Consider the following 24,077-nt stretch of genomic DNA (forward strand, 5'->3'; position numbering starts at 1 on the left):
ACCCAGTGGTGGTGAGAGAGGGCTTTTGTGTATCCCAAGATGTCAGGTCAGGTTCCCATCAGCTCCAGTTGGATCCCTGGGTTCCATGAGGCACCTGGTGGTCCCTTCCCAAATCTCTAACTGATACAGACCCACAGCCAGGTCTGAAAACCACAGAATACAAACATACTAAACCTCAGCTGGATGGTGATGCAGAAAATAGAAAAGGTCAACTTTATTTTCAGGTATTGAATTAAACCTTCACTCTGTAAAAGACAAAGCCACTTTAACATGACACTAAAAGAACCAAAATATATTAACATTGCTGCCTGTCAAACCGTGTCCCTCAGTCATTCAATGAAGGTGGCCTTTCAAGTTGGTGGGGAAAGAATGTATTACTAATAAAGGTTCATTGCATACCTGTGCAGAGCCAGGTGCTGTGCTAGGCGCTAAGGATGCACTGACCAGAAAAGAAAGGAAAATATACCCTTCCCCAGAGGAGGAACTGACATCAATCAAATCAGACAAATAAATGTGGAAGTAATGGTGCTCTACATGTCCTATTGTGGTAGAAAATATTGGTTGTTTACCAGAATACATAAAATATAAATGGATTAAATGTATATTTAAAAAATTTTTTTTAATGTTTTATTTATTTCTAGGAGAGAGAGAGAGACAGCGTGAGCAGGGGAGGGTCAGAGAGAGAGGGAGTCACAGACTGAAACAGGCTCCAGGCTCCGAGCTGGCAGTCAGCACAGAGCCCGACGCGGGGCTCGAACCCACGAACGCGAGATCATGACCTAAGCGAAAGTCGGACGCTTAACCGACTAAGCCACCCAGGCGCCCCTAAATGTATATTTTTAAAATAAATTAAAAGGGGGCGCCTGGGTGACTCAGTTGGTTGAGCGTTCAACTCTTGATTTCGGCTCAGATCATGATCTCAGGGTCGTGAGATCGAGCCCTGCATCAGGCTCTGTGGTAAGCATGGAGCCTAATTAGGATTCTCTTCTCTCTCTCTCTCTCTCTCTCTCTCTCTCTCCATCTGCCCCTTTCCCCAACTCAAGCATGCTTTCTAAAATTAAAAAAAAAGTTTTAATGTTTATTGATTTTTGAGAGAGAGAGAGAGAGAGAGTGTGTGTGTGTGTATGTGTGTGTGTGTGTGTGAGCAGGAAAGGGGTAGAGGGAGAGGGAAACAGAGAATCCGAAGCAGGCTCCAGGTTCTGCACTGTCAGCACAGAGCCTGAAACAGGACTCGAACTCCCAAGTTGGGAGTTCATGACTTGAGCTGAAGTCGGATGCTTAACCGAGTCACCCAGGCACCCCTAAAATTAAAAAAAAATTTTAATTAAAAATCTAAACTCAACAACATTGTTTGCATGTGCAAATTTATAGAATAAAGGAAGAGTTTCCAGGATTATGCAAAAAAAACCACTATGATTTTCTAAGGAGAGTTCAGCATATAAAGATATGTAATTTCCTACTATTTCTTAAATTTTTAAATGTTTTATTTATTTCTGAAGGAGAAAGAGAGACAGCGTGAGCAGGGGAGGGTCAGAGAGAGAGGGAGACACAGACTCTGAAGCAGCCTCCAGGCTCTGAGCTAGCCTCCAGCACAGATCCCGATGTGGGGCTCAAATCCACATGAGCCACCCAGGTGCCCCTCCTACTATTTCTTAAGATCCCTAGTCTCCGTTAAGCTTACAGGGTGGTCTATTTTGTCAATATTTGTTCAACTCTGGGAAACCTAAGAAATCATAAAAGTTGGAATGAAAAAAATAGAGGCTGTTTCTATTTGATGAGATGAAGCTCTCTTGACTAAAAGCCATCATACTAGACTGTTCTGGAAGCAGTCTCTCCACTCTGTAACTGGCCCTTCGATTTTTTTTTTGTTCCTGGAGGAAATCCTTGAGCAGGAAAGTTTACCCTAAATCCTTGGAAGTAGTTAATCTCCTAAGAGAGACTGTCACTGTAAGGAATCCTCTGGAAGGGTTTGGAAAGGAAAGGGATGGTGGTAAGGGCCCTTCCTTTAATGGAGGCTTTCCAGGCCTCAGGCTCTCCCAACACCTTCCTCAACTTTGGATCAGATTGACCTCCAAAGACTAGGAGATGTAAGGGCTGAAAATAAAACCAAAAACCTACAGTCCCAAAAAGGTGCAAGGAAGGTTGCGTCATCAACTGGCTGTTCTTTCACCAAAGACCTCAAAGTTAGAATTTTATTAGTGGTCATTTGTATCTTTTGGATTAGCAAAAGTTGCAGATTACAGATATTAAATTCAGAAATTTTGATCAACTGCTCAGGATGCCAAATAACAAACCAGCAATAAAATCAGCATCCACACAGCGCTCTGAAATCCGCTGCTCGTTTATATGATAATTCCTATGTCCCTTTGTGTTCACTGGTGATAATGCAGTTTCAATTCTTGGCCAGTGAATGGTGGACTGCGCACAGCAGCTTGGAAGAAAGCTGAGCACGATTATTTATTTCTAATCTACTTTTGTTCGCCTCAGAGTTTTCCTTCCCCGCACAACCGGTAATGGGCAGATATCATAGCACTAAGGAAAGACATTTATTTACCAGAGCTACGGAAACAAACTCACCTTATTTAATATGTCCCTTTCTCTCAGAAGCTCATCCATTGCTTTCTTATCAAGTTCTGCTTGTTTCTTTGAAGCCTCCACCTCTAAATGATGAAGAAGAAGAAGAAATATGGAGCCAACCTAAGAAAGAATCTGCCGAGGCCAAAGCCAGTGTAATGCAGAAACTGCTTTATAGGTTTATCTGCAGCTATAAAGCTACTATTTATTGAGGGTTACATGATCTTCACTATAATGCTGTGGAGGCCCCTTGTCCCATGCAAGAGATGGAAACTGAGGCTTAGTGGAATTAAGCCACATGCCAACCATCTGCAGCGAAGAGGTGAGTGGCTGAGGCTGGGAGCGTGGTTTCTCTGACTCCAAGAGTCCTTGCTCTTTTTAAATCGTTCTAATGACACAAGTAATTAGGAATACAGACAGAAATGAGACATCCAAATAACAAAAGGGGAAAAAATTTCAAGTCAACCAGAACCTATTTAGGATTTTGATACTTCTCTTTCCAGACTTTTTCCTATACAAATATGCATGTGCATAAAAATATAAATATATCCACATTCATATACACACACCAAAAGTGAATTATACTACACATACTGTTTTGTAGCTTGCTTTTGTAATTAACTAACATAAAATAAATGCCTCTCTATATTATAAATGTGCATCTACAACAGAATTTTAATGACTCTGTGATATTTCACTATATGAAAATGCGCAATTTATTTAGCCAATCCCCTACCTTAACATTTAAATTGCTTCCATTTTACTTATTTATTTGCAATTATAAGCCATAATTCTGTGAAAGTTCTTGTTCATTCGTTACTCTAGAAGAGGAAGTCCTAGATCAAAGGTGATTTAACCAAAAAAAAGACATTTCTTTCTTACTTCCAAATTTCTCTCCAGAAAACTAATAGCAGCTTAAATCCACACCCAGACCACCACTGAATATTATTATTCTCTTTGATCTTTGACAATCCAATAAAGTATCAATGCCAGTAGGTTTATATTTCATTTAGATTTCCTTCATTAGTAGTGAAATCAACTACTTTTTCATGTTTAATTGTCACTTACTTGTATTTCTGATTTTTTTTAAACAGTGGGCTTTTTAAACTTTATTTATTTATTTTGAGGAGGGGAAGAGGCAGAAAGAGAGAGAGAGAGGGAGAATCCCAAGCAGTCTCCACACTATCAGTGCAGAGCCCCACGCAGGGCTTGAACTCACAAACTGTGAGATTATGACCTGATTATGACCTGAGCTGAAACCAAGAGTCGGATGCTTAACCAACTGAGCCACCCAGGCACCCCCTCTATTTGTTTCTAAATTTGCCCATACTTGCCCTATGCCCATTTTCTCATAAATTGTTTATTCTTTTTGTGGATTTGTAAGAACTCTTTCATTAAATCTCTCAATCTTGTCTTTATGGTTTCCCCATTTGATGTTAACTTTTTTCCGAAAAAGTAACTTACTGTTATGCTACATTTTCTTAATAATCCATACTCAGTGCTGTTATGAAGCAACATCTTTACCTTGATGATAATCTTGGGTCTTTGATTCTTCTTTCACTATACTACTTGATGATTATTGAAGCTTTATAATATTAAATACCTAGCCCAGTAAGGTAAATGCTCCCTCCTCACCCCTCTTTCCAGAATTTTATGGCTATTATCACCTGTTTATTCTTCAGTAGGAACTCTAGAATCAGTTTTCAAGTCCCAACAATATAACTTACTGAAATTTTTATTGGAAATATTAAATATATAAATTTAGGCATATTTATATCTTTATCATATTGAGCATTCCCATCCAGGAACTTTGTATATCTCTCCATTTTTCAAGTCTTAATTTATACCCCTCAATAGAATTCTGGAGTGTGTTTTATATACATGTCTTGCAGATATCTGGGTAGCTTTATTTACAGATATTTTATTACTTGAGTTGCTATTGTGAAAAGGGGGTTTTCCATCATATATTCTAACTGAATCTTTGTATGAAAGGAAGCTATTGATACCTATATATTTATTTTATAACCTGCCACTCCAGTGAACTCTCATTAGTTCTGGCAGTTTATCAGTTAGTTTCTTGGGTTTTGTGGTAGAAAATCATAACCCATGGAGGACTCATGCTTCTAACTCTTATGTCCAGTGCCACTGTTTGATCAGACACATCAAAAGGAAGAAGTCTCCAAGAAGAAATAATGATGTTAACAATATCTATAAAACAACCAGAAGAGCGCATGATGACTTCTATAAATATGATTTAAGGATGAAGAATTGGGTTCAACACTGAATGAATAAATTTATTTTTTTCAAAACTTAGAACTACTGCAAGCAAAAAATACAGAAACTTAAATATAGGAGTATTTTGAAAGTCACTAAACCAGTTACAAAATATGATCAAGTAGTTCATTTTTCTTCCTAACTATCACTGAAGACATTCAATTGTAAACTCATCCAAGACTGTAAGCATCCTGAGGACAGGGACCTCCAGGCAGCCAATGGCTGCCTTGGTGATTACATATAGTAGTAGGCACTCAATTTATTGAATGAATGAATGGAGAAATTGTCAAAATAAGCTCCAGCTGTACCTCAGTAAAAGATTATTTCCTGATGTCTTAGAAGGAAAATATCTGCACTTTTCAAAGGCTTACATAACAAATACAGCTCACTGTTGAACAGCACAAGACTTAGGAATGCTGATACCCTGTGAAGATGAAAATCCATGTAAAACTTTTAACTCCCCCAAAACCTAACTACTAATAGCCTACCATTGACCAGAAGCCTTACTGATAACATAAACAGTCAATTAACACATATTTAACATGTTATATGTATTATATATTGCATTTTTACACTACAGTAAGCTGGAGAAAAGAAAATGTTACTAAGAAAATTATAAGGAAGAGAAAATACATTTATAGCAATGTACTGTATTGAAAAAAATCCACAGGTAAGTGGACCCATGAGTTCAAATCAATGTTGTTCAATGGTCAACTGTATTTCTTTTTTTTTTTTTTTTTTTAAATTTTTTTTTTTTAAATGTTTTATTTATTTCTAGGAGAGAGAGAAAGAGACAGCGTGAGCAGGGGAGGGTCAGAGAGAGAGGGAGTCACAGACTGAAACAGGCTCCAGGCTCTGAGCTGGCAGTCAGCACAGAGCCCGACGCGGGGCTCGAACGCACGAACCGCGAGATCATGACCCGAGCGAAAGTCGGACGCTTAACCGACTACGCCACCCGGGCGCCCCTGGTCAACTGTATTTCTAATAACCTTACCTAGAGATTTGGATTTTACCTAACTTTTAATAAGGCAATGTGTATTTTTATGCTGTTATGCATGTTATCTCATTCAGCGACCTACAACTCACATGAGTTCAACGAGGTGTTCCTGCCTCACCTACTCAGGTGTAGTCAAAGACAAACCCAGATCCTCTGTGTTCAAGTCCAAGGCTCTTTCTGCCATACCAAATTTGACTAGCATATCCTATTTTCAATTACATTCTTTTTCAGAATGAGATGGCATTTTTTCTTACTACTTATATAAATAGTAATATGCCTAGATGATAATAGATGCCATTTAGTAAGCATTTACTATATGTTAGGTACTTTCCACAAGTGCTTTATGTGTATGAGCTCATTTCATCCCCTAACAAAAAATACGATGAAGGCGAGATCTTAACTCAGGTAGACATGACTCCGTAGTTTGTATCCTTAATGATTTTTCTGTGCTATATGACCTTCCATAGCACTTAAATTTTTCCTCCACAGGGCAATCTGATAGCTGGTAAAACAAGGTTTCATCACATGGTAAAGTAATAACAGAGAAAAGAAGTTAGGAGCCATTGGGGTGCCTAGGTAGCTCAGTTGGTTAAATGTCTGACTTGGTTTCAGCTCAGATCATGATCTCACGGTTTGTGAGTTCAAGCCCTGCATAGGGTTCTGTGCTGACAGCGTGGAGCCTGCTTGGGATTCTCTATCTCTGTCTTTCTCTGCCTCTCCCCTGCTCACTCTCTATCTCTCTCTCTCAAAATAAATAAACATTTTTTAAAGGGAAGTTAGGGGCCACTTATTTTTGTCTCACTGATTCTTGGCACAATATTGTCCCAAATATTGCTAGTCGGGGGGACATTCGTTTTAATTTATCCCCTATCTTCTATGAGAAAAGGAACGAAAGGAAAAGGTCATGTAGAACCCAGACTTAAGAGTATAGATGTTATTTATTCCAGTGACAAATAATGAGCAATACTTTTGGCTGGATTTATATTGTGCCAATATAATCTGTTGAAGAATTTTTTAAGGTAGGAAAGTTCAAGGTATTCAACACGATGTCCCTGCATATCAGCTGCTTACCAATGTGAAAATTGTTTTACTGGTTACAATTGGCATGGTTTGTGTTTGGATGCATAGAGCCCTGGGTTGCCAAATGGCATTAGTCACCAATGAAATGTTTACAAATGAATATAACAAAGCACAAAATGGTTCTTGGGTTACCTCTCTCTAACCCCAAGATCTGATTTTTTAGGGTTTCCTTGTGCTGTTCCACCTCTGACTTTTGATCTTCAGTCTGGTGCAATTTCTTATGGATTTGTTCTCTGATTTTGTTGAGCTTCCCAATGTCAAGCCGCATCTGATGGACTTCTTCCTCTTTGGCCTGCAAATAGTGAAAGAATTAACCAGGGACATTCATAAATAAAGTACCAGTGATTAGGTGATGGTGAACTCAGAACTCATAAAAGGAAAGTATTCCTATGTCAGTGTTGTGTGGGTTAAACAAAAACACATTGTTTGGTTTTGAGAGAAATTGAAAAACTATTCTCTGAATAAAATATGTGGCTATATAAGCTAAAAAGTAATGGAAAGACTGATTAGACCTGATTTCTCAAGGTACCACTGAATTGCTGAGTCAAATAGAGTAAGAATGCTGAGTTGTACATATCACAAAAGTGTGAATTTTGTATATGAATGCTGTATTTGATTAGCAATCTTTATGGACTCACAGGGTGATCTCCCTCAGCAGGTTATTAAATTTTTTTAATGTTTATTTATTTTTGAGAGAGAGAAAGACAGAGTGTGAGCAGGGGAGGGGCAGAGAGAGAGAGAGAGACAGAATCCGAAGCAGGCTTGAACTGTCAGCACAGAGCCCAAAGTGGGGCTTGAACCCACCAACTGTGATATTATGACCTGAGCCGAAGTTAGTTGCTTAACCAACTGAGCCGCCCAGGCGCTCCTCTTTCAGAAGGTTGTTAACATGCTATAAGATATTCAAATGCACTTTTGAACCCACATGGCCACTGGAGTAGAACTATGTACACTAGAGAAAGGGCCCTCCTTCCTCAGAGGATGTTAGTCAATTGGTGTACATACAGATACATGGACAGGGCATCATTAATAGGCAAGTCTACATAATGGCAAAAGGCAACAAAATAATAACTCTAGCAAAACAAAGCACCAGGTTTTTGTCAATGGACTTCAGGTTTTATGAATTTTTAAAATTCAAATTAAATTCATTTTTTAAATCTGCCATTCCTAGAAATTACTGGAAAAGCAACCAGTGCTTCTTCTGCAAATAGACATTAGCAGTTATCCCCAGCTATTGACAAGGATGAAACTGCACTTAGCTGGGCATGTCATTCTCAGATTATTGCTAGGAGTAGAATCCCATAGGTTCAGAATCTGATAACAAAAATATTCCATCTTTCAAGGTGCCCCATTCATATTATCAAAGAAGAGAATTAATGGTGTAGATATTTTTACTTTAATTTTACCTTAAGAGCTAATATACTATTTTGCTTTAAGAAGCCATTTAATTTCTGCTTCAATTTATAGCTTTCTCGTAAAGGATGGTTTCAAGTCAAACCATCCTGGACTGCTTTAAGTACTCCTCAGCCTCAGATTTACATGGTCCAAATTAGCTGAACTAAGGTCCTTTCCTTAGTTCTAACTCCGTAGTTATTAATCCAACCCTGTGGTTAGGCTTCAGAAAAATCCTGAAAACCTGAGACTGAATTCAAAACAAGATAGAATATGTGTAAATAAGTGTGTGTGTGTGTGTGTGTGTGTGCGCGCGCGCGTGCACATGTTCTCATCAGATTCTTTAAAGGGCATAAGATGCAAAAATTGTTATGATTCACTGATCGTATCTATGTATCATTCTTGATAGGTCACTCATTTTATGCCTAGTATTCTAACATAACCAGAGAAGGGTTTATGGATTTTTTCAGAATCAGTGATAAATATAAAGCTCTGTTAAGCATGTAGGTATACAATATGTACCCAAGTATAAAACTGTTATCCAAACATAATTTGCAAGCACTCTTCATTGAGGACAGGGAGAAGAATGGGAAACCTGTCTTGAAATTTACAGTGGATAGAAGTAAAACTCATGGTTCTACAATCCTGAAAGTAGACACCCAATAGTACCAGTGCATCCCCCACCCCTCCCATTCTACCTTCTCCATACAAGTAGTAAAATATAATCTGACTTCTTTGCTACCCACTCATGTAAATGGTTTCTAGCTTAGGGCAATTAGTTACTTGCAAAGTTAAATTACAGAGATGAGTATCTGAGCTTGCTCTCAAAAATATTTGCATAATCATATGATCAATATTCAGGTTTGTGGTTTTATAAGAATGGAGGTCATCAAATTATCTGCTTCCAAGCAGAAAGCAATCACTGTAGGCTTGCGCCTGCCTCTGATGTATCAAGGCTAATACAGGTTATCCAACCAAGGGCTCCAACCACTAGAGCAAATCTGTATTAATAGGGAACGAGGGCAGCTCCTGGGTGGCTCAGTTGGTTAAGTTTCTGACTTCGGCTCAGGTCATGATCTCAAGGTCCTTGATTTTGAGCCCAGCATCAGGCTCTGCACTGACAGCTCAGAGCCTGGAGCCTGCTTCTGATTCTGTGTCTCCTTCTGTTTCTGCTCCTTCCCTGCTTGTGATCTGTCTCTCTCTCTGTCTCTCTCTCTCTGTCTCTCTCAAAAATAATTCATAAATATTTTTAAAATTTTTAAATAAAATAAATAAAATAGGGAACGAGGGAGGGAGTACTAGGCAACAGATCAGTCACTTGGTGTTTACCTTGAGCTCCAATGCCTTCTGCTGGTTTTCCTGGGATAGCTGCTCACAAACCAAACTGTGTTGTTCGTTCTCTTGCTGAAGTTTAGAATTTCGCATCTGAAACTGCTCCAGTTCCTTCGCAGCTCTTTCGTTCAATATCTGAAAGATGCATAAGGAGCTGGTTAATGCTTTTTAATCAGATTACAGTATCTGCACATCCACACAGGAGGCCCCACAAACCTCCTGGGACCAGCACAGCAACCACACTTGTTTTTTTGTCTTTGTAGATATCGTTCCTTTATCCCTGGTGGAAGCACAAATGCACTGAAATATGATGAATGTTAAATGGCTGAGGCAAATGATGCCTTCTAATGAATAACACAGAGCACAGAATTTTTTTTTTCTGAGAGCCTTGGGAAGTCTTATTCACAGGTGGTGGATAAATATTTTAATGCCTGTTTGCTGTTTGGCAAGCTTCACATAAGCAACAATTGCTATAATCTTTGCAAATGAGCTAGAGATTCAAACAGGTTTGATCGGTTGTGGAGCTGGGAAGCCACATCTTCAGAAGCAAAGCCTGCATTAACATGCCTACAACATTCTTGTGGACAGAACCGTTCACCAACACCAGCACAGAGATGATTCCCCATAAATCCGACTGAAGTCGAAGCTGTGGAACAGCAGCTGAATGATTTCTATCTGCCTGACTCCAGTGTCAGTGGGGTTTCCTCTTCCCTACCTTGACTATCCTCAGCAGACACGGTTTTATAAAAACGGGATTATATATTTTGGCAGGGCAGGGGAAGTCATTTGTATTGGCAGACTAGTGAGATGATGAAGGGGGAAAATGCGCTAAAGAGAGAAGATAGTTTAGACAGTTATCCCAAAATATAACTTGATGCAAGCAAAGGTTAAACATGGAAAGACTTCATCCAATTTCCCATCAATAGGGACTAGATAAAATATAGCCAGCTATGCTAAAAATGAAATTGTGTTTCACATGAATCCTGCATATTGCTAAACAACGAACTGTAATTTAATCGTGATGTTCAAAAACCTCTCAAATTTCATGCTCAAAGAAGTCTCATGTTTTTCTTATGGATACTTGCACAACTATCTGATTTCTACCTTTATACAAAATTAATAAGGCAATTAACAAAGAAACTTGTTCTAATATCTATTTTTAAGTGGAAAAAGTGCTGTATGGCTTGGCAATTCTTTGGAAACTTCTTAAGAGAAACTATTTTCAAGAAATGACTTTTCTCAATTACACAAATTGCTTCTTTAAGAAATGAGAAAAGATGGAGCACGATTATTACTCTTTGAGTTACCTTCCACTACTATGATAAGGGAAATGTTAAAAATAGCACCGTATTTAAAACACATAAAGACTGCATATGGGTTCCTAAACTTGAAACGTAAAACTAAGCCCCTTAAAAATAAACCATGTTATGGTCACACAAATACACTATGAGAGTGAATGGTCTATTGCACTCGGTCCAATATTCTGCCCGATACCTATTCTGTCCGATACCTATTCTGTCCGATAGATTACCTACTAGCCCATGTGGCTATTGAGCACTTGAAATGGTACTAGTGCAACTGAGGACTTGAAGTTTTGTTCTATTTTATTCTATTCTATTCTATTCTATTCTATTCTATTCTATTCTATTCTATTCTATTCTATTCTATTCTATTTTAAATAACTTAAATAGCCATGCATGGCCAGGAGCTACCATACTGCACAGTGCCACTCTATAACCATGTAGCAACATAAATGAATCTCACAAACAGAATATTGAGCAAGTTAGATACAAAAGAGCCTACCCTCTATGACTGTATCTCTGTAAAGTACAAAAACAGACAAAAATAAACTCAGTTTAGGATTCAGAATAGAGGTGACTTTTAAGGGAGAGAGTGACTGGGAGGGGGCACAAAGAAACGTCTGGGGTACTGTTCCTCGGGCCTGGTGCAGGTGACCAAGATGTGTTGAAGTGGAGAAAATCCATCAAGCTGTACACTGTTGACTTACACACTTTTTTGTGTGTATATTATACATCAATAGACTGTTAAAAAGAAATTAACCCGTTGGAGCTGGGGGTAAAAAAAACCGTCATATCTACCCATAAGAGCTGTTCAAAGAGCAATGCGGTGCTCAGGGTTGTGTTACCCACATCTCTAGTGTAGAGAGTCTGCTTATTTCCAGAGAAAACTCAAAGCGCTCCTAAGGCCCCCTTTCTTGTTTTTGCAAGGACCATGGTGCAGCCTACACCCCACGCACCTTCTGTTCCTTCAGCTGCTGCTCCAGCCTCTGAAGCTCCTCCTTGCTCTTCTGCACATACTGCTGCAGGGCCTTAATTTCTGTCTGCCTGGTGTCCATGTCCGTCTGAATCTGCCTGAGCTCTTTCTCCAGTTTTTCCTTCTTCCGAGACTCCCTTGATGCTTCATTCTGACGTTGCTGGATCTCTTGCTGGAACTAGGGGCACAGAAAGGAGAGAGGAGGAAAGGGATGAAGCCAGCACCGGGACGGATCTCAACCAGCTGACCTGCCCCCCTTCTCAAATCTTCTAGTTTCAGGGCAGTCACCTTGTGGTAGTGTTTCCCTTGCAGGACAGTCATCTTTGAACCCTAATGTTCAAATTTTCCAAGAATACTCTGTATTGTTTTTCAGAACCTTAACACCAGAAATCCACCCTGATGGTGGGAACAAATCCACAAAGAATGATATAAAATCCAATTAAATAGGGAAACCCAGGGGTGCCTGGATGGCTCAGTCAGCTGAGTGTCCGACTTCAGCTCAGGTTGTGATCTCGTGTTTAGTGAGTTCAAGCCCTGCCTCGGGCTCTGTGCTGACAGCTCAGAGCCTGGAGCCTGCTTTGCATTCTGTCTCCCTCTCTCTCTGCCCCTCCCCTGCTCACACTCTGTTCTCTCTGTCTCTCAAAAATGAATAAACGTTAAAAAAAATTTTTAAAAAGTAGGGAAACCCAGAATTCTAGAGAAGTTAAACATTGAAGAATTTACCCAATTCTTATCAATATGATCTAAATAAAATGTTGCCATTTACCCTAAATATTAAATTATGTTTTGCATGAGTCCTGGATGTTACTAAAAACAAAGCATTATAATTTTATCATGATGGCCAAAATGTATGAAAAATCTGTTATCTCATGCTCAAAGGAATCTCCTGAGGATTGCATGCATGTATCATCTATTTGACTTCTGGGCTATTATAAAAAGTGTTCAAAAGGGTCCCTTACAAAGGAGAAGGGCCAAGGGAACTACTTCCACCATCTCCAGATGCGGGGCATCCATGCCTTTGCCAGGGACACATTTTTAAGTCAAAATTGTAAGAAGTGTCCTGTATTAGTGACCTCTCAAACACGCAATGTTGAGAAGAAATGCACAAGTAAAACTGTTCTTGCAAGAACAAACCAGAAAACAAGAAGAACTGTGGATGGCACCAGGGGGTAAAGCTGAGCAAGGAACAAGATGGGAAGGACTTCTAGAAGGTAATTCTCTTTCCTCTTGCCCTCCATGACAAAGCAGACCTGGCTGATGGTCTGCTCTGCCTCTTCTCTGCATCGCTCCGTTTCCTGCTGCTGTTCAGTGGTCTGAGCTAAGGACTCTCGTAATTTCACCACTTCTGACAAGAGCTGGTCTCGCTCCTTTGTCACTTCTTCTTTGAACTTCAGTAAATCTCGGATACTAAAAAAGAAGAACACAGGAGTCAGACTAAAAGGCCATCTGCTCAGGAGCCTCTCCTCTCACCCCATGAGCACATTTTCATGGGAAAGACTTTGGGTCAAGAACTAACACCATTCAACTGTGAAAGAGGAGGATCTTTATGCCCTGACATGGACATGGCAGCTGCTTGTGAGTTGTTAATTGGAAAAGAAATTCCAATAATAATATACATAATATGATCCCTTTTCTGATCTTTAAATAATTACAGTGCCTGTATATAGGTGTATGTATGTGTTTTATAGACATTTTTATAAAGTCCAAGAAAATAGCCAAACTGGTAACTGGCAACTGGTTATCTCTGAAAAGTAGAATTTAGGGTTGGAAGAGTTGGAGAAGTAATTCTTACTTTTTAGTTTCCAAGCCTCTGTATTACTTGAATTTGTTACAGTAAGAGTATACAGCTATTGTCAACTCTTAAAATCAATCTGACTTCAAGAGAATGTTAATTTAAGAAATTATTTGTTTAATATATCCAGGGGAGGGCTGTGATCACAGCTATAAAGTCTAAAATAAAGCATAAAGGGGCGCCTGGGTGGCTCAGTTGGTTGAGCACCCGACTTCGGATCAGGTCATGATCTCACCGTCCATGAGTTTGAGCCCCACATCGGGCTCTGTGTTGACAACTCGGAGCCTGGAGCCTGCTTTGGATTCTATGTCTCCCTCTCTCTCTGCCCCTCTCCTGCTCATGCTCTGTCTCTCAAAAATAAATAAAGATTTTTTAAAAATAATAAATAAATACAGTATAAAAATAAGCAAATAATACACATTACTAGTTTTCTAACCATTCATTCATAAAGATTAGTTTCCACCAAAGGGATGCAGCTACAATAAAATGTTCCCAAGAACAAAATTTGGAAAAATCACTCTTTTTTGCCAGCTTTTGGAAAGTATGTGATGATATTTGTTAATTTGAATTATAAACCAGTTACGTCCACATTTCAAAAACCACTATATATGATTTGGCATGACTTTATGCAGAATTAGTATTTTGAAAATAGAAAGATAGTGTCTGATCTGACCTGTGCAGCAGAATGAAGGTCTAGAGCAAGGCAACCACGTGAGAACTGAGAAAACATAGAACTTGACGTACTCACTACAGGGTCATCAAATGACCATTGGAAGCACATCTGACATTGTTTATTGACCAACAACTTTGGTAGAACATAAATATTTAATAAGGAACCTTCAAGACTGCATTCAACTTCTTCTCTAGAAACAAAACCTTGGATTCCGAGGTTGCTATGAAGACAGCTACACCTAAGCACATTGTCAAAGATGAAACTTTGGGCTAGACAGTTTCTTCAGTTCTCTTCCTCACTGTCCTCCAACTCTCATTAAAACTCCTAACTGATCAGTTACCTCACATTGCTCTTCAGTAGTTGCTCTGATGATGCTTGACTTCCTTAATGAGAAAATAGAGTCCATTAGGACAGACACTACATCTTCTGTTTGTTTTTCCTATTCCCTCCTCCAATGCTGGCACTTAGAACTATCTCTCAACATTGGATAAACGCATCTAGAAAACATAAGAAACCTAGGCAGCAGTTAGAGTTGGTTAAAATGCCTAAGGAAAGGGTGCCTGGGTGGCTTGGTCAGTTGAGCGTCCAACTCTTGATCTCAGCTCAAGTTTGATCTCAGGGTCGTGAGTTCAAGCCCTGCATTGGGCTCCACAGTGGGCATGGAGCCAACTTAAAAAAATGCCTAAGAATGGGGTTATTCCTGACTCATTAACTAATGCAGTGTTTGCATGCCTTGCACAGTGATAGACTCCTAGAAGAAAGGTAAAAGTGTATTCCTTCAAGGAGTTTGTAGCCTAACAGGTAGTAAAGTATTTCAACAAATAATTTCAATACAATGTAATCAATGCCATACCTGAGATATATGTTGGGTTCTATGGAAACAGAGAACACAGTGACTCTCACTGAGGCTAGGGGTGGGGAGGAGGTTGAAATAGAGGTGCTGACAGTGATGAAGTGAAGACGGTGTTTGAGATGGGTCATCAAGGGTGTATAGTTGCTTACTGTGTGGAGAAATGAATAAAAAGCATTCCTGGAATAGAAACAGCATAATCAAAGGTATGGAGGCATCAGCAAGCATGGTGTTTCTGGACATGAGTCTAGCAAGGCTGAAGGGCAGATCCATGTAGGGCCCTAAAAGACACGTTCAAGACTGGCCTGCATTCTTTGGGACTGGTGCTTAGAACATGTGCTGGAGATGGGAGCATGCAGGTACACACTTCAGAAGCCTAAATCTGTTGCGTGGAAGATGGTGAAGAGAGGAGATGTTTCCTTGAAGGCAGGGAGAACAGTTAGCAGTCCATCACCAAATCCAGCTGAGAATGCGGGGCCTGAAGCAAGGCATTAGCACCGCTGATACGGAGCAGGGAGCAACACAAGTGATGCTTAGGAGACAGAACCAACAAGATGAAGCTCTCAGGGCTAAAAGAGTGGCCCAGAACCTGTTTTCTGACCTACAACCAGAGAAGTAAGAAGAATGGTGATGGGACTCATGGGGGTTCAGAGCATGGGAAGAAGCTGGAAGTCAAAGCAAAAGGGCAACCAGTTCCATGTCACACAACTTTGAGAGAAATAAACCTAAAACATTTACTCATTTTGAAATTGTAGTACATGTTCCTGTAGAGTCAAAATGTTAATAGAACCGCAAATTACGAGTTTTGAGGGATGGAGAAAGGGAGCACTAAAAACAAAAAATAGCAATAGATGGAAAACAATCTCCAGGAAACCACCAAAGAAGGAGACGGTTGTGTCACAAAGAATGTTCAAGGTGACATGGCAAACCCGGGGCATCTGCTGAAGAAGGGGGCCTCTGCAAAAGCAAATTCGACATACATGAACAAGTCTATGACCTACTTGCTATCCTGGTCCATTGACAATCCAGACCCCTGTTCAACTAGTTTGGTTAAGTTCACTATTTCCTCTTTCAGGGCAAGGATCGTCTCCTTCGCCTTCTGCTCTTTGTCATAGGCTGAGTCCACCATCTTCCAGGCCTTTTCGATTTCCTATATGGGCCATGGGACATTAGTGAGTAAAACCAAACTAGGATCCAGATGCAAGATAAACTGAGTAAATAGAATAATAAAACAACTCTAATATAGTTGTCATTTATGGGGAAAGAAGACTATATATTATACATTATGCATTCCATTTATATTGACTTACTAAATTGTTCAACATGAGCTAGTCGATACTGAACCACAGTGTTAGAAGGGGTCCTGGAAAATGGTATTTTTCCTTGTGTGGGTGAGTGGGGTTACAAGGCTCACATCTTGCAAGGGCCACTATAACTGGGGGATATTTCTAATAAAAGTGTTAAGATAAGTTAACAGAATTAAAAAATGAAAGTCTATGTGCTTTCCAAGTCCAGGTATTTATGGATAAATAAATAAATAAATAAATAAGGAGTAGCCTTGGATCCAAGCCCTAAATTTGAAGCTCTTGATAGATTCCAAATTTTTAAAAAACCTATTTTGTTCTCAGGTCTCAAGTAAGTGGTTCTGGATGGCCATGTCAGCTTTAGAACAATTCATAGCAAGGTGGTCTTCGCTGTCACTTAAATTGTACATAACAGCCTTGCTAGTTTCCATTCTAGAAATCCACTCTCAGGCCTTCTCTTCAGATGCTCACAGGAGAAAAACAAGGCACCTAGCTGGGAATGGGAACAAGGCTTCACGCAGTTTCGCTTCCTTACTATTATTAAATACAATATGGAATGTTAACATAAATACTTAAAAGTGAATTACAGCCATTCAAATAAGTGAACAAAGCATAGTTGCATCAGCTTTCAGTTTTACCCAGCCACTCCATTGTCTTGCAAAGTTTTGTCAAGTGGAACTTGAGTCGTTCACATGGATAAGAACCTAGAAGCTTAAGGTGAGAACATTTTGCTTTTATGTTGACAAGGAATAAAATGAATGGAAGAGAATATTTACATAAATTCATGCTCACTATTACATGACACAGAGAGAGATGAGTCTTGGGTAACTTCACATAATTTAGTGATTCGAAACAATTATAGGGTGTGTTTTTCTGTAAGCAACCATATGTACTATTTTCAGCAAAACAAATGAAGGATATTTAAAAGAAAACACAATTATATGAAGGTTTGTCCAAATCAACTTCACCAATTATATTTTAACCAGCTCATGACTTCCATTTCTAGTTTTTTAATTTGCAATAAAAAATGGGTTTATTTCCTCATTGTACAATGATTTAAAGCCTTCTTTTATTGTTTTTTTTTTCAGCAAAAAGAAGAAAATGACAATAGAAAGAAAATGGCACTTTAAAAAAGTCATTTCTAAGAAAACAGATGTCATAATTTGCACTGGTCTTGGAAATTCATTTAAATTGCCTGATGTTTCATTGTATGATATCAAGGGAATTATCTAAAAAGTTTATGAGTTATTTCTCACCACTTGGGTTTTAATTATAAATTAAAAGCTCTTAACCTCTTATCACCCTGAGATTAACAAGGAACATTTATATTTTACCCACAAAATAATGCAACACACTTGAGAATGAAAAACTCCAGGGTAGAGGAGCTATACTTCCTCAGTAGCCTCCAGACTGAATTCCTGGTCTCCCATTATGAGGAAATGGGAGGATCAAGGAGGAAACAAGGTCATGAAAAATACTACCTAGGAATTCTCAAGGCACTTTCTTCTAAAACAGTAGGAAAAACAGAAATATGAAAATATCCTTCAAAAATATCCTTAACAAGCTATCATCATAAGATATTTAATTACTCACCTATAAAACAAGATATATCGAGGTCCCTAATGTTACACTTCCTTCCCTCTAATACTTTTTGCTAACCCAGTATTTCTTAGAAAGCAAGCCAGTAAGGTTCTACATTATTTTCTGCCCAGTGAAATTCACCAGGCTAATTATTTCCTTTGAAAATAACACTATTCCCTAGGCTTAATGAATGTATAAATCACATAAATTTTTACTTAATAACTAACTTACTACCAGCCTAGAGCTGCCAATATAAGGAAAGAATGACGCCTTAAATATAGGATGCATTTATGGCAGCTCTCCATCCGTTCTGTTTCTAAGAGATCACTGACCTTCTTCAGGGATGCAATGGTGGTCTGATCATCCTGGGAGAGCTTCAGGGCAGTGGCGACCTTTGCAGAATTAACCACTATCTCTGCATTTAGCTCTCTGCATTTGGCCATTAAACGCTTTTCATTGTCATAAGACTTTTTCATGACAGCATGAAGTTTCTCATATTCAATTCTAAATTTCTCCAGACTTTTATCTCCCGAAAGTTCATTGAGAACCTCCTGAAAATCCCTTTCGATTTCTTCAAATGCAGTTTCTTCCAGCACTGGTTTTTCACTCTTTTCCTGTACAAAAGAGCAGGGAAGGGAATGAGCATTACAAGACGTATATACTACTATTCAGGGGTTGCTATTATTATCTATGAATACAAGACCTTCATAGAACCAAAATAAAAGCCACTGAAAAAGCAGAAAAATTAAGACTATATCATGGAAAGGCATCTTGTTCATCTCCTGATGCATGTATATATGTACACATATGCATTAGGATAATAATATTTCCTACCATATGGTATCAAAGATCAGATTAAAGTGGATCATTCATGGGGTGCACTTGGTCAGTTAAGTGCACGACTTTTGATTTCAGCTTACGTCATTATCTCATGGTGTGAGATTGAGCCCTGCATTGGGCTCTGTGATGACAGCATGGAGCCTGCTTGGGATTCTCTCCCTCCCTCTCTCTCTCCGCCCCTCCCCCTTCAAAATAAATAAATAAACTTCAAAAAAAAATAGGATCATACATGTTAAACACTTGGTCAAGTGCCTGGCAAACAGGAGGCACTCAATAATTTGATATCTGTTATGATTATTCCAAGCCCTGATTTGTTTTCACTTCATCCTGCAGAGGAAAGCCATAGGATGTTATGGTCAGATATATGGAGATCTTGGGAATTCACATGAACCCCATCTGAAATATGGATTCTTCTCCTAAAAGACATTCCATCATTTTTATCTCTTAAAATGATAAGGCAAGTTCATCTTCACAGGTGTATTGAGATGCCCTTTGTGCAATGCTCACAGGCCTCCTCTAGATTTGCTTTCCAAGATCAGTTGGACAACAAATGATTTTTTTAAAAAAAGCTTGGGCATACAGATGTAATTCAAACACAAGCTATGACTTAGCTTAGATAAAAACCAGGGAGTAAGTTAAATAAGAATTCTTTTTTTTTCCAGTTTATTTTGAGAGAGAGAAAGAGGGAGAGGGTGCAGGGGAGAGGGGCAGAAGGAGAGAAAGAGAGAATCCCAAACAGGCTCCGTGCTGATAGCACAATCTCACCAACCACGAGATCATGACCTGAACCGAAATCAAGAGTTGGACGTTCAACTGACTGAGCCAACCAGGCACCCCAAGAATTCTTATTTCCCTAGTGTAAGGGTTGAATTTGTCCTCCAGAAAGGTATGTCAAAGTTCTAGCTCCCCAGTACCGGTAAATGTGACCTTGTTTGGGTGTAGAGTCATTGCATATATAATCAGTTAACTTGAGGGCATCCTGGAGTAGAGTGTGCCCTTATCCAATAAGACTGGTGTCCCAAAAAGAGGGAAAATTGTAACTCTGTGTAGTGATGGATGTTAACTAAACTTATTGTGGTCATCATTTTGATATATATATATATATATATATATATATATATACACACATATATATATAATCATTTTGCTATATATATATCCAATCATTATCTTGTACAACTAAAACTAATACAATGTCATGTGTCAATTCTATCTCAATACAAAAAAGTAGAGGGCGGGATTTGGACAGAGACACTTCCTTCCTTCAGGAAGGAAGAAACACTATGAGGGGTGCTCGGGTGGCTCAGTCGGCTAAGCATCTGACTTCGGCTTACATCATGATCCCACAGTTTGTGAGTTCGAGCCCTGCATTGGGTTCCCTGCTGTTAGCATGGAGCCCACTTTGGGTCCTCTGTTCCCCCCACTCTCTCAAAAATAAACATTAAAAAAGAAAGGAAGAAAGAAATATCATGTGAAGACAGACACAGGGTATAAGCCAAAGAAAGCTAAGGATCACTGGCTGCCATCAGAAGCCAGGAAGAGGTAAGGAAGGATTTTACTTAGAGTTTCAGAGGAAGCATGGTCCTGCCAACATCCTGATTGCAGACTTCAGCCTCCAGAACTGTGGGACAAGAAGTGTCTACTGTTTTAACCACCCTGTTTGCAGTACCCTGTTAAGCCTGCCTTAGCAAACTGATACACCTTCTTCTTGTTAGACATAGCACAATAATAAAAAAGAATGGGGATGGTTAATACTTTTCTTCATTTATTCAGCAAATATTTATCAAACATCTGCTATTTGTAAGTTGGAATTAGGGAGGTATCAAGGTAAGAAATAAACAGCCCTCCCACAGGGAATTTATACATTAATAGTTTATGGGGTATGTTTTCAGATAGTGGAAGTACAGAACTTGATTCTTGCCATAAAATGGATTCAAAATTCTACAAGGACCTATAGGAAGATGGAATTACTCTCAGCAACAAGAATGAAAGCAAATTTCCTAAAAAAGGTGGTATTTGAGTATTCCAAGATGGGAGAGTGAAATTTTCACAGGTGAATATGGAGAGAAAAGGTACGCCTGGCCCATGGCAAAGCTTGAACAAAGGCTCAGGTGCAGCAAGTATCCAGGATTTGAGATTAGTTAAGAAGCTCAAGTTGGGGGCGTCGTATATAAGCGATGCATCATGGTAATCTATTCCTGAAGCCAAGAGCACACTGTGTACACTGTATTTTAGCTAACTTGACAATAAATTATATTTTTTAAAAAAGCTCAAGTTGGCTAAAGTGTAAGAAGCATGACAGGGAGAAGGAAAGAGAAGACTAGACGGGAGGTTAAAGACAAACTGGAGGCTGTGAATGGCATTCTAAGGAATATGGAGTGAATTAATCTGTAGGTCACAGAGACCCACTCAAAACTTCTGATCTGATAAAGTTTGAGAGGACTTAATTATGTATGCAACATTACGCTTTGATATGCTACATGAAAAAGAGCTTCAACATCAACACTCTATTGCTAATCAAAGAAATCAACTGAGATGATCTCCAATCCCAAAAATAAAGTAAAATTTAAATTCACCCTGCAGATTTGATGGAAGCAGTCTAGTTCACCTTCTGCCTTAACAAGCCTGTCTTGCCCAATACGGAGAAAGTCTACATATTTTTGGTTTTCAAAAACACTTGTACTATTGATTTCTAAATATGACATGCAAGCAAAAAAGAATTCACATCTTAAAATGGATGTGGAGTACCAAGCCTACCTATAACGTTTTGTATAACATTTAGTACCAATGTTAAACTCAACAGAGGTTTTTTTTTTTTTCCCAACGAGAAGCAGATTACTGTAAACATCACAACATAGTAATTCCACAAAGAAGAGAAAAATCATATTAAGGAAATATGGTGCTGCCGCCACCCTGTGTTTTCCCCTTATCGATGCTAAACATGAGCACACACAAAAATTTATCACACCAATGTTCTCAGTTCCATCCATATAAATGGTATTAATGCCAACACTTGATCACTAGCCTGGTGATTTGTTTGCAGACCAGGTTTTCCCTGTACACCTGGCACTTAGCATAGGAATGGAAAAATATCAAAGAAAGAAAAGTTTTTTTAAAACATTCATGAACAGATTTGTTCATATTGTCATTTTAGTTATACTACTATTGGGGCACCTCGGTGGCTCAGTCAATTAAGTGTCAGACTCTTTCACTCAGGGCATGATCTCACCGTTCATGGGATGCAGCCCCGTGTTGGGCTTTGCAGAGCCTGCTTGGCATTCTCTCTTTCCCTCTCTCTCTCTTCCCACACCTGCTCGCTTGCTTTCTCTCTCCAAATAAATAAATATCCAAATATATATCTATCTATGTTATATCTATATATATAGATATATCTATATTTTACATAGGATAGATATATCTTATATCTTATATATTATATCTATATATATAGATGTATATAGATAGATAGATATTTGGATATTTGGATATTTTTGGATCTATATCTATATCTATATATAGATATATTTGGATATTTGGATATATATTGGATATTTGGATATTTATGTTATTATATATATTTATAAATATAATTTATATATTTACATATTATATATTACATTTGTATATATATATATATATATATACATATGCTACGACTACTACTGAAAGCACAGCAAAAATCATCTCTGAGCTGTGACCCATAACCAGTTGGTGTCTACATTGTTAGAGCATATAATGATATCTACTTTGAAAGCACCATTTCAACATGAACTGGGTCAGAAAGGAACTATGTTTCTCCATTCAACACCTATCTATTGAGTGCTTCCTATCTGCCGGGCACTAGGTGCTGAGAGTGTCATTCGGTGGGGAGAATGACAAAGAAAAAGGACAAGAGAGCTGCAGTGATAAAAGAGGCCAGAGTGGAAATGGAGACTTGTGGAAGTAGAGGTGAAGGAAACCCGGCTGAGATCAAGTGAGAAGGAAACAAAAGAAGGGAGGAAATGAGAGGCGATAAGGCAGGGGAAGGGAGACTGGGAAATAAATTGTTTATGGTATTGGTATCTAGGCTTATGTACAGAAAATGAAGAATGAAATGAACTAAGATGACTAGTGAGGGAGAAAAGGAAGGTACGCTGAAAAGTAAATAAAGGAGAAACTAAAGAAGAGCTGGAAGGAATGGAAGGAAGGGATGGGAAGGAAAGCGACATGAATGAGTGTGGGTAGTGGGGTGAGTAAGGTGACCATCACAGTATGGATGTGAGAAGGACCTGAGAGTGAGGAAGAGGAGGGTGGGAAAGGGATTGTGTGATAAGGGAAGGAGGGAGCTTTTCCCACAGGAAGGGAGACTAGATATGGAGGAGATGGAATGGTGAGGGATGTGAGGATATACGGGAAGGAACTGGAATAGGATTGGGGGCAGGATGGTGATGAGAGAAGTGGAGACCAGTCTGGTTCCCTGGACATACAACCTGTGAGAGAGCACAGGGCCCCTTGCTCAGATAAGCCCCATCCTTGGTTTAATGCTCTGCGGTCTCATTTTGAAATTCTTAGTAATTTGTTAACAAAGGGCTCTGCATCTTCATTGAGCCCCACAAACTATATGGCTGACTCTGGCTGGGACTGAACCTGTGACGGGTGAGATGAAGGAGGACTCTGCTGGAGAGATAGAGGAATGGGCTATAGCCATGGTGAATGGGGACTGTGGCTGACAAGTGATAACAGGGACATGAGTTGTCCAAATTACAAATGAAGGTGCTAATGGATAAAGGATCAATAAAGAGCTGCAGAAATGACCTGTCATCAGTGAGGCTGAAGACGGGATGTACTACAAAGTGGGCTACAAGATTTTAACACAGTGGTCAATGACAACACAGGGCATTGGTCAGGGGTGAAGAGTTTAATGAAGATGCGTCACAGCAAGTGATCAGATGATAGGGAATCATGGTGTGACAGGTGGACAAGGGTCAGTGAATAGGGATGAAAATGGGTATCTATGAAGCCTTCCTCCAGGTCCCACCAGACAGTGAGTCATCAATATTCCTACGTACCTCTCCTGGGGTATCAGCTTATGGCTCAAAATCTAGGGGTGGGTGCTCAAAATCTGGGAAATCATG

General features: G+C 39.1%; 1 protein-coding gene across 1 annotated transcript in view; it reads right to left on the reverse strand.

Annotated features, from left to right (window-relative positions):
• Positions 1–24,077, reverse strand: part of CFAP58 (cilia and flagella associated protein 58) — a 108,411-nt gene that overhangs the window by 83,963 nt on the left and 371 nt on the right. The window contains exons 2-8 of the mRNA XM_039243904.1: positions 18,456–18,737; positions 16,240–16,388; positions 13,174–13,330; positions 11,907–12,101; positions 9,647–9,784; positions 7,058–7,217; positions 2,578–2,660 (exon numbers count right to left, since the gene is read on the reverse strand). Of these exons, the coding sequence (XP_039099835.1) occupies positions 2,578–2,660; positions 7,058–7,217; positions 9,647–9,784; positions 11,907–12,101; positions 13,174–13,330; positions 16,240–16,388; positions 18,456–18,737 (1,164 nt within the window). The remainder of the gene's footprint in view (positions 1–2,577; positions 2,661–7,057; positions 7,218–9,646; positions 9,785–11,906; positions 12,102–13,173; positions 13,331–16,239; positions 16,389–18,455; positions 18,738–24,077) is intronic.

This window comes from Hyaena hyaena, unplaced genomic scaffold, assembly GCF_003009895.1.
Source record: "Hyaena hyaena isolate Hyena2069 unplaced genomic scaffold, ASM300989v1 scaffold_233, whole genome shotgun sequence".
NCBI lineage: Eukaryota > Metazoa > Chordata > Mammalia > Carnivora > Hyaenidae > Hyaena > Hyaena hyaena.